At 35.0% G+C, this 10,351-nt stretch overlaps 1 protein-coding gene across 1 annotated transcript in view; it reads left to right on the top strand.

Annotated features, from left to right (window-relative positions):
• The window catches only part of PTPRD (protein tyrosine phosphatase, receptor type, D), a 284,005-nt gene that overhangs the window by 202,224 nt on the left and 71,430 nt on the right, over window positions 1-10,351 (top strand). Inside the window, exons 24-25 of the mRNA XM_009885407.1 lie at window positions 630-641; window positions 3,105-3,217. Of these exons, the coding sequence (XP_009883709.1) occupies window positions 630-641; window positions 3,105-3,217 (125 nt within the window). The remainder of the gene's footprint in view (window positions 1-629; window positions 642-3,104; window positions 3,218-10,351) is intronic.

Raw genomic sequence — 10,351 nt, 5'->3', positions numbered from 1 at the left:
GGTACTGTTAAAAAATTCTTGCCATTTTATTAATCTGGTTTTGTAAAATATTTTTAAAAGTTTTCTTTGGTGTTTTTTTTCTATTTTTTTTCTTTTTAATTTAGTACAAGTCTTACGTATCTCATGTATTTAACCTTGTTCTTTGCTTGCCTTTCTTTCCCTCTTCTTCTCCCTTTCTCTCCTTCCCTTTCTCTTCTGCCCTCCACTTTCATCTTTCCTCTCCTCCCTCCTCTCATCTCTCTTCTCTCTCGAATGTAAGAGGGAACTATAGCTTAGTGACATGTCATTTGTCAATGTAATGTTAACATTACTTTGCTAACTCAAATTAAACACCCATTCTCCGTTATCTCACTGACTAAAATTTAAGGTAGCACTATGTTGCAGATAATGTCTAAAAGAGATGGTTTTTTCAGCAGAAGAAGATTCTCTTTGGACTTAACCTTGTGTCCTCCTTTTATTCTATGATTCCAAAGCATTAAAAATTTTCATGAACTGTCATTTCTTAATTTGGTTTATCTTTAACAAGTCAACATTTCTTACATCTGCTGGTGTCATGCTTAACCCTGTTTACTGCTGGTCAACTAACATTTCACCTTTTCTCCCCTCTTTGCTGCATTAAAATGGAGCAGTAAACCTGACAGGTGAGAAGTGAAAAGTAATCACTCTTCATTTAATCCAAAAAAGGAGAAAAAAAAAGTTTTCATGATGATGATCTAAGACAAAGTATCTGTCAGTCTACGTGAATGTAGACAGTAATCTATCAATACAATGGCAACAGAAAGATTTGTTGTGTTGTTTACAGCACTGAAAAGTAACGTAACACATGCAGCCAAGTTTCACTGCTTTTTTTTGTGTGTATTCATGAGGTACATTTTCAAGAGACATCACAGCTATACAATATACATAAGGTTTTATTTGTGTTTTAATGAAGTTAAACCAGTGGTTCTTTGCTATAACCAAAGCTGTTGAAAGAATGCATGGTTGTGGTTGAAGTGTTAGCCACTCTAAATCTCCATAATGCTCCATACACATGCACTCGGTGCTGACTTACAGTTCTACAAGTGAAAATGATACTGTGATCTCATTTGTCTTTTACGAATTTTTTTCCAGCTGTCTCAAAGCCATTGCATAATCTGAAAGAATTGTGATGTCGTATATAGTCTGGAAAGATACAAAAAAGCCAGAATAATAAGAAATAATAAACCATTCTATTATCCTAAGTATTCAAAATATTCAGATATATGATTAGAAGAGATTTTGGTGCTTTTAGTAGACTAATACGAAGTTGTGCTGCTCAGTACTGACTTGCAAGTGGAAAAAAGGTAAATAAGCTTGTCTCTGAACAGTTCCACTGATCCCTAGACTTCAGGAGAGGGAAATATAGATAAAAATACTTCTTGAAAGCTGCATCACAGCAGCTGTTAAGAAGTAGGAACACTAAGATATTGTGATACTGTGGTAGGAGTTTGAGATAGTCAGAATCAAAAGTAAAAGGTGAATTTCAGCTGAGTTTCTCCATTTTTTTTTTTTTTAAAGTAGAACCAGAAGAATCGGATTTAAAACTTCATTGCTTCACTAAAGAGAAGTTAATACATGTGTTAAGATATCTACCAGAGAGCAGATGGAATGTTTTTACAGCAAAACATTTCCTCCCCCCACCCTGCACCCTGGGCCCATAAAATTATAGGACTAGTAACTTTCAAATAATTCCTGCAACAATATTGCTGTTTGGCTTTTTTGCATAGTCTTTGAAATCTTGCTGTATGCATCTTTCATGAATGCCACCAGGTGTTCATCATATCAAGAACAACAAGAAATCAATTGGAGCATTTTTAAGACAGGAGCCCAGCAGAATAATAACAGATTTAGCTGACATATTGTGAACCAATTAGAAAAAAGGAAGAAAAAAAACCCGTTAACAATAGTGTTATGTTAGAGCAAATATTGGACACCTGGATAAGATTTTGGTATCATAAACCTTAGAATAATCTCCGTTCTGTTTTCACAAAGTAACTCTTTGGCGCTGTTTGCATCTTCATTCTATATTACATGACGATTTCATTCAGGAACTCTCAGAGGACTAGTGAAGAAGGATTCCACTTCAAATTAAAGCATTAAATTTTTAGATTCTTGAACGAAAATGTGAAGTGATAGATATTCTTCCTGTAACATGGTTCTCCATGTTTTGCGTCAGAAAAAAGATAATCTCAAATGATGTGAGTCCGTTGTACCAAAACAGTCAGAGTCAGAACACACATGGACTCTGCTTCTTTCTAGAGAAAGGGAAGCGTACACAAATTTCCTTTCTTTCCTTCCTTCTTCCCTCCCTCCCGCCTTCCCTCCCTCCTCTGTCCTTCTGTCTTTCTTTCCCTCTTTCCTTCTTTCTTTCTGTCTTTCCCAGCTTGTTTGGACAGATTGACAGGAGTACTATAATTGCAGGGAAAGTCTTAATTTGATCAGAAACTTTCATGCAGAATCTGAACCTTGAATATGTAGGTGCGATCAGTTGCATGAAGATTGTGTAATGGAGCTCTTAAAGAGATGAGGGGCAACAGAGCAGATTCTTAACTTTGTAGAACGTGAAAGGAAGTCTTCTGGGACAGATGTCTTCTGTACTGTTCTGTCATATTGAAAGTACCTGAAGAATGCAGGTTACTTTTCAGGGGCAATGCAGAGCTGTGTGTAAAAAATCTGAAGTGTTCAATGATAATAACTTGGCGTGTTTGTTTTTAATTACATGCTCAAGAGTTGGTTATTTTTTAGTAAAGGTATAGCTAGCTAGCTTTTAAAATAGGGATAGCGTGAATTTTTGTACATTTCATGTTGTATCTTACAATAGTTAACTGTTCAGGTCCCCAGAATGTTAATTTAGAGAATGCAGTTATTTTCCCTCTGACATTACTGTATTTAGATTCATTTTGCCATTGCAAATTGTAACTACCCTGTCCACCATGCATAATTGTTTTACCTTTGCACTGGATCACATACACTTTCAGAAATAAATGTCTCACCTGTAGAATATAATGATTAAACACTCAGGCACCTTTAGTTGTCAAGCTAACACCTCGATCTTATGTTTACGTGTATTCACCATCTCCGTGCAGGAAGAGGGCTGAATCTGATTCTAGAAAGAGCAGCATACCCAACAGCAAGGACGTCCCCTCTCACCATCCCACAGACCCAGTGGAGCTGCGACGCCTTAATTTTCAAACTCCGGGTAAGAGACAATAATAATTCACAGAGAGCTCTATGATCACAAACTGATCAGTGGTGCTGTTACAGAACAGCTTGATTGTTCAGAAAAATGTATTTTGATTGATCATGAAGTTTTTGCACCATGTATTTCTTTGTTAGTTTTGGAAATAATTCTGTAATTTCTTTATTTAAAGAAAAATCCTGGATGAAACAAAATTAAAGTTTTGTAAAGAAGACCCCAAAGTCACACATGTTGTATGGATATGTTTTATGTGTAAAATTCCAAGTTAAAGCTAACAATGCTAGAAAAGATTATTGGGAAATGTACCTCCCTCTATTTATTAATGATCTTCTTACAGCTACGTCTTTGTAAATAAGCTTTCCTCTTATCTACTGTATTATCAGGTAATCGATTAACATCATTGGAAGTTCTACTGCATTGTAAATGTACAATACAGAAAAGAAATACTAACTACAGAAATGGTTTTGTCTTTTAAAATCAGGCTATATGTTAGGGTCGAGGAGGATATTAGCATGTCAGTAGTTGTGAAGTTAGAAGCAACACACTCCCAAATATTTTATTTATTAAGCATTGTTTTCTTAAAGCTGTTCAGTTTATGATAGTTAAGAAACACCAGGAGAGAAATACTTAAAATAGTATTGGGGGTTTTTACCACCTTTTAATGAGTCGATTTTTTTTTTTTTTTTAAGTTGGCTTTATTTTGATCTTGATGTATTCCAGTAGACTTTTTTTCTATTACAATATGATTATATATGGTCCCGGTCTGATACTAATTACTTACCAAATCTTCCTGAACCTTGTGTTTGTCAAATTTATTACATTAAGTACAAAAAATAATGAATTCAAGATCATAAAGGCAGGGAATTAGTACTTGAGATGTTGAGAGATTAGCTGCACAAGCTGACATACTGAATATTACAAAAGGGTTAACTGAAAACACAAGTCTCATTTCTGATCTTCTAAACAGTGGCTGTATTAAGATAGCGTGCCCCAGCATGGTGGATCGGCAGACCAATGAATTTGAGGTCAAACACCCAACATCCACGCTGCATGCATATGGCAGAGGTAGAAAGGGAAGAGTCCGGAGGCTTGAGTTTTAACCCAGCCTTGCTTTTCTAGTCTGTTCCAGTACACTGAATGCTCTTTAGCAGATGGGGCAAATTAGGTGTGTTTCAGGAATGCATCTTCTACTTTAGTTTCATCTGAATATGGGAATCTTGTTGACGTGTGCTGGGACCTCTCTACAATATGAACCTAAGTGCATTAAATGGAAATGATTGAAAGTTTTGGTTCACAGTTGTGCTTCTGAGACTGCAATATTAATGGAGACTCATCCTTACTGAGGAAAGGTTTTGTATGTTATACAGCAAAAGACTTTAATACTAAGTTTTAAAGATTGTTACAGACATAGAAGTATACGTACAAGTCTTTGAAACATCAAAAGAAAAATTACAGTACTTACAGTTTAGCTTATGCCTAAAACAAGTCATTATCTGTATACAGGTATATATTGAGTAGAGTAGATGGCTTAATAACTAGGTATATAAGCATAATTTTCTGCTTTCTGTGTATTTAGATGTGGAGTCTTACCTATCCATTTGGTATTCATCATAAATTAAAATGAAATGTGGGCAGAAATAAGATTATTCCAAGTCTTAACAACTTCACATATAAAATTAATTTATTGTAATTAATTCTAAACTTACATTTAGAATGTAAAGTTATTAAGAAACTACAGAATTTGTAGTACTTGTAGACACCATAGTTCCACCTCACTGATCTGAAAAGAGCTGGAGAGGAGTGGAAGTGTACCTTTCCTTGCAGTACTATAGTTTATCTGGGAAGTTTGCAGTTTTCTGTGAAGCTAGTTGAGCAGAACATCTGCAATCCATTTCTACTATGAGGCCTTTTTCTTTGCTGTAAACCTTTTCACAAAATGGAGGATTAAAATTATTATTAAAAGCATAGTACAGAAATAAAATTATGATCTTTTTTCCTATTATTATACCACCTAAGACCCCTAGGCATAGGTCAGGCCATTATGTTACTCAGCATGCAACCAAATATCAAGGAGAAAAATTCTACTCCAGGAGATTTGTCTTGCTGTGTAACACTTTCTAATTAACATGTTCTTAATATGTAATCTTAGCCCTAGTGAAGTCAAGGTACAGTTCTTGTGCTAGTAAAAGCAGAACCTCACTTAACTCATACTAACTTCAATTAGGGCTAACATTTCATTAAAATCCAGCTGAATTTAACTTAGATATTTAGATCCTGCTGGAATGTTTATCCAACTCCGCCCAGTAACACACTGTTAAATAACATGCAACACAAAGCTTTTCAAGACAAATTTAGAGAAACTACAGAAAGGCTGTACATTCAGGATACCAGTTTTGTTGGTTTTGTTGTTCTTTCCCTCTCGGATGTGTGTTTTTTATTTTCTACCAGGTACCAGAAATAGGCCCTAGGTACTGCTGGGGCAAAGTTAGGCAGTAAGAGAAGGGTTTGGGGCTGATGTCATTATCTGTTGTTTGTGTTTTTTTTTCACTAAGACAACTGCAGTCACCCTCATGTGATGGCCTTATCTACTATGTAAGATGTTACCATTTCTGAACATAGCCTACAGATAAAATAAATGACAGAGTGGTGAATGTACTTCAATAATCAGTGTATGCCAAGTCAGTACAACTGCATCAGGATAGGTGATTGGACATCACTGTTATTATAACGATTTATTTATTTAGATTATGAAAGGATTCACAGTTTGCTTGGAGCTTTCCAGGCACACGAGTTGCTTCCAATGGGAGGAGGGGAAAAGAGTTTACAATGAATCCATAATGTGAAGAAGTGTTAGAAAAGAAAATTTTAAATTATATCAGCATATCCAGATCGCCAGTTTTCACTGGGAGAGGTGAATGAGACACTCCTATAGGATTCTGGGTTGTCATAAATTCTAATATTTTAAAAGATTTCTAAACAACCTCTTTCTAAAAATGCTAGCAACCATATATTTCGTGTAAGGAAAGGTCTGATTAGGTATAACTAGCCAAATAATTTGAATGCAAAACACTTGTGGTAAATTTGAATTTCTAACCACAAGTGCAAAATACTCCCAATACAGGTGGTTAGACATAACTTTTTGAAAGAAATTATGGGAAAGCAGTATTTTATTATTGGTGATATTTAGGCAATGATTTAGGCACAATTATGTTGTACTTGTCGTAAAATTCTCAATTCAGCATGAAGATGTTATAAAAATCCACAGTCTAAACTACCAGCACAGCAGATGTCTTGTTTTCCTTTCACTTTTTCTTGTCCTGTTAATGCAGTACTTCATTCTTCACCAGTCTGGTACTTACCTAAACGGTTTCCTGTCTTACCTGGACCAGGAAGAATCAAATTCATCTCTGGCTTCACTCCTCACTGGATGGAGTGACTACATAGATAAATTTGACATTTTGTCTTGACATTTGGAATAGCCCACAGTTCTACATCTGAGAACAAGATCCAATGTCCATATGTATTATCCGAAAATGTATATTTGTTAGATAAGCCCATATGCCAATGAGTGGGTTACAGCTGTGCCAAGTTTTTTTTGAGTAAACATGAAAATACCCAGTCTCTCAATAGCATACAGGATTTAATTTATGAGTCTTATACTTCTGGAACAGAAGAATAGTTGAATACTCTGGAACAGAGTAGTTGAGGAGAAGTCAGTCTTTTCCCATTCTATAAGTTTCCTGTGAAATAAGATTAAAATCATTAACCTAGTATGCAAATTTTAGAAATCTCTATGCCGCAAGGGAGACTAAAGTTAGGGAAGGGGTAATAATTAAGCCTTCACAAAAGGTTCCGTCAAATAAGGAAGCCCAGTTTTGCATAGAGGAAAATAACTTATGTTAAGTGGTTTGAGTGGGTTATGAGAGACCCAAGGCTCAGACAAAGACTTCAATCTGCCAATCAGCCAAAGAACTAAATTGAGTCATGCCTCAAAAGTGACTGTTTTTTTTTCCCGTTTAAGTATAAAATGTGTCACACTTGCAAGTAATTTGTGTAATTGGGTGCCAATTAAACAATTATCTCATTATCTCTTATGAACTAAATAAGATGCTTTGAAATACAAGAAAAATAAATAGAATTATTACAGCTCTGAATTAAAGACTCTGGTTTTTTATTAGAAAAGTAAGTGCTCACAAAACACACATTCCCTGAGTTCCTAAGGCAGTTCCACTAACTTGTTTCCAAGATAAGGCAGAAAAAGCATAAACAGGTCCAGAGGAAGAAGGCGCACATAACAGAAGTGGAAGCAGTGATGTCAGGATTTAGTCACCTGCTTTGCAGTATAGCAGGAAATTTCTTACCTCAGTTTATCCACACAATTTCTGTTTATGAGAATCATGACAACGCTGAAGGAAGTACTGGGGTTTGTCTCCATGGCAAGACCAGAATGGAATAGCTTTCTCACAGTGAGCAGTCCTACATACAGCTCTTCATGTGAACTTGACTCACATGAAGGATTTAGGTACCTAAAAGAGGTAAAGGCTTCAGACTGCAAATGACACTTCTCTGATGTCCCACTGGGTTGCTTTCAAACCTAGAGGCAATCAAAATCTGCATAGTTAGGAGATGGAGTTGAAAGGCCTGCTCTTCACAAGAGTAATTTTTTTTTTTTTTCTGGATTTTAGCCAATAGTTTTGCCACATGTTATTGTATTGAAAAATTTTAGGTCTGAGTCTGAAAACTAAGTCTCCCCTTTTCTCGATGTGGATGACTTTTACACCTCAGTCAGAGTTGGGGCTTCTGCCATGAGGCTACAGAGCTCCTAGGGGCTGCTTGGTAGAGCTGTCTTTGATACAGAACAAAAATTACTTTCATTCCAGAATAATTAATCTAGTTTTGAAGAACACACATTCTTCTGGAATTAGAGAGACTTTATTTTGCAATATTATATCCACATTGGTAACTATTTTAGAATAGCCATTGCAGAATAACATATTTCTCTAGAGCTAATCTTGTAAATTTAGCTTTGTACACAAGATGTAATGTCATTCTCTGGCTTAGCTCTAACTGTATGAAAAAGAAATTTTAAAGTAACATTTTTTTTTTTTGTGAAATATACTAAAGGCATCCTTGCTAAATTTTCATGGATGACAAATTCCTACTGAATCAGGTTCATCTTTTGTTTGTTTGTTTTTTCCATGTCCAAATTTTAAATATGTTTTTCTTTCTACCTCTTTGATAAGGGCAGGTGTCAGTAACAGTACCACTGTTACTGATTCCTTCCTTTTTCTATAGAGGGACAACATCTTAATCAACATAGATTGGTGTGTGGGAGGGTGTTCTGTTTTATTAAATAAAAATGAGGATGTAATAAATCAATTTTTAAAATCACAGAGTATTAATTCAATGTGGACCTGAAATACAACTTATTTCATAAAGAAATTTCTGTGAAAATAATGTATCGCATTTTCAGTTCATCTAGATTGTAGTCTGTATGCTAGCAGCTATGCACTTTGTTTAATTTCTAACTTCCTTCTTGTTTATTGTGGGCATGTCAACCTACAGGTCCAAATTTTTAAATAAATATTTCTTAAATGTTTTTAAAAGCCCTTATCATAAAACTCTGACAACAAACAAATCCTAATTTGCACTAAAATGCACTAAAGGCCAAAACACCCACTTGTTTCAGTGGGTAAAGGAGTATATTTAACAGGTTTAATATCTGTTAATATGCAGATGAATTCTGACCTTGATCTCCCAATTTTTCCTTGAAATTGTGGCACATATGGTGTGCCATGTTCCTTAGTCATGTATTTACCACTGATTAACCAGAAGATAATTCTATGCTGTAATTAGTTAAACCATACATTCTCACTTAATTCACATGAAGGGGTTACTACTAGGCTGCATAAGATCAATCACATTTGGCAGTCTTCTACCAAAGCTGGAAATAAAATTTTCTTATGGATACAATTTCAGCTGTGTTTTGCATGTGGTGGGTTTTGGTTTTTGTTGGGTTTTTTGTGTGTGTTTGAGTTTTTAAGTGTTTTATCTCTTTATTTTCTTATTGTAAAGAAAGTGTGAAAGCATGTTTTCAGCATGGTGTTTCTTTTGACTTTCTAGCATGTCACAGGATCTGTTGTAATTTAGCTGTATTTTGTCTTTAATTTTTTTGTGTTTTCATAGCATATGTTGATTGATGTGGAGGCGTGTCAGCAAAAAAGTGTATTTTCTTATTTGTAGCCACAAAAATAAGTGTGTTTAGCTGTATTTTGGGTGGGTTTTTTAAGTCAAGTTCTACACCTGCTCTTCACATGCAACTCACGTTAAGCGAAGTAGGAGCCTCATGCTTTTGCATGAGATATGATGAGATCTTAAAAAGTTCATTCATAGCATATTCTGTTGTGATGCTTGTTATGATTCATAGACTAATTACATAACAGAAGTCCTCCAGCAGTTTTTTTTAAAAAGTAGCTACTTTTATCATCTCAGTAGAGCACATTTTATATATCTAAAAGATGAAAAAATACCAAATTCAATTACTTCACTTCGTAAATTAACTGCAAATTATCTGAAGAAAATTAATGAATGTCCAAGTATAAGTGCCTAAAATGAGTTGTGGAGAAAGGAGTTATATGCAGTCAAAATTTGCCAATTTCTGAAGTTTCAAGTGGTTCCTTTTTTCCTTAGAAAATAAAATTTTATGTCAAGTTTCATTGTGCAAAAAGTGTTTAATACAAAATCCCCCCTGTCAATGGCATACAGAGGAGCATGTAAACACAAATAGTTTAAAAAAGAATGGTTGTTCAGCATCTTTAAAAAAACAAAAATCCTTCATGATAAGCTAATTATTGAGTTTTGTATTCATGATGCTGGTGATTTAATCAGGTTCATCATGTAATGAGCAAGTCTCATTCTCTTTGGTTTTATGTCCTTTATGTTTACAGTAGAGTAACTGGACCTTTAGACATCTCCTTAGTTGAGTTTCCAGACGCTGTTTTGTGCATGTCTGAAGTGCCTGTATGTACAAGATTGATTGATTATGATGGTCTACTGCTGTTACTAATTTGTTTCCCATGTCCGATTGGCTTTTACTTTTTACAGCTTTGAGCAGTAATTCAGTCCCCTACGCCT

The sequence above is a fragment of the Charadrius vociferus genome, unplaced genomic scaffold (assembly GCF_000708025.1).
Source record: "Charadrius vociferus isolate BGI_N301 unplaced genomic scaffold, ASM70802v2 scaffold635, whole genome shotgun sequence".
NCBI lineage: Eukaryota > Metazoa > Chordata > Aves > Charadriiformes > Charadriidae > Charadrius > Charadrius vociferus.
This window is presented reverse-complemented; position numbering and strand designations above follow the sequence as displayed.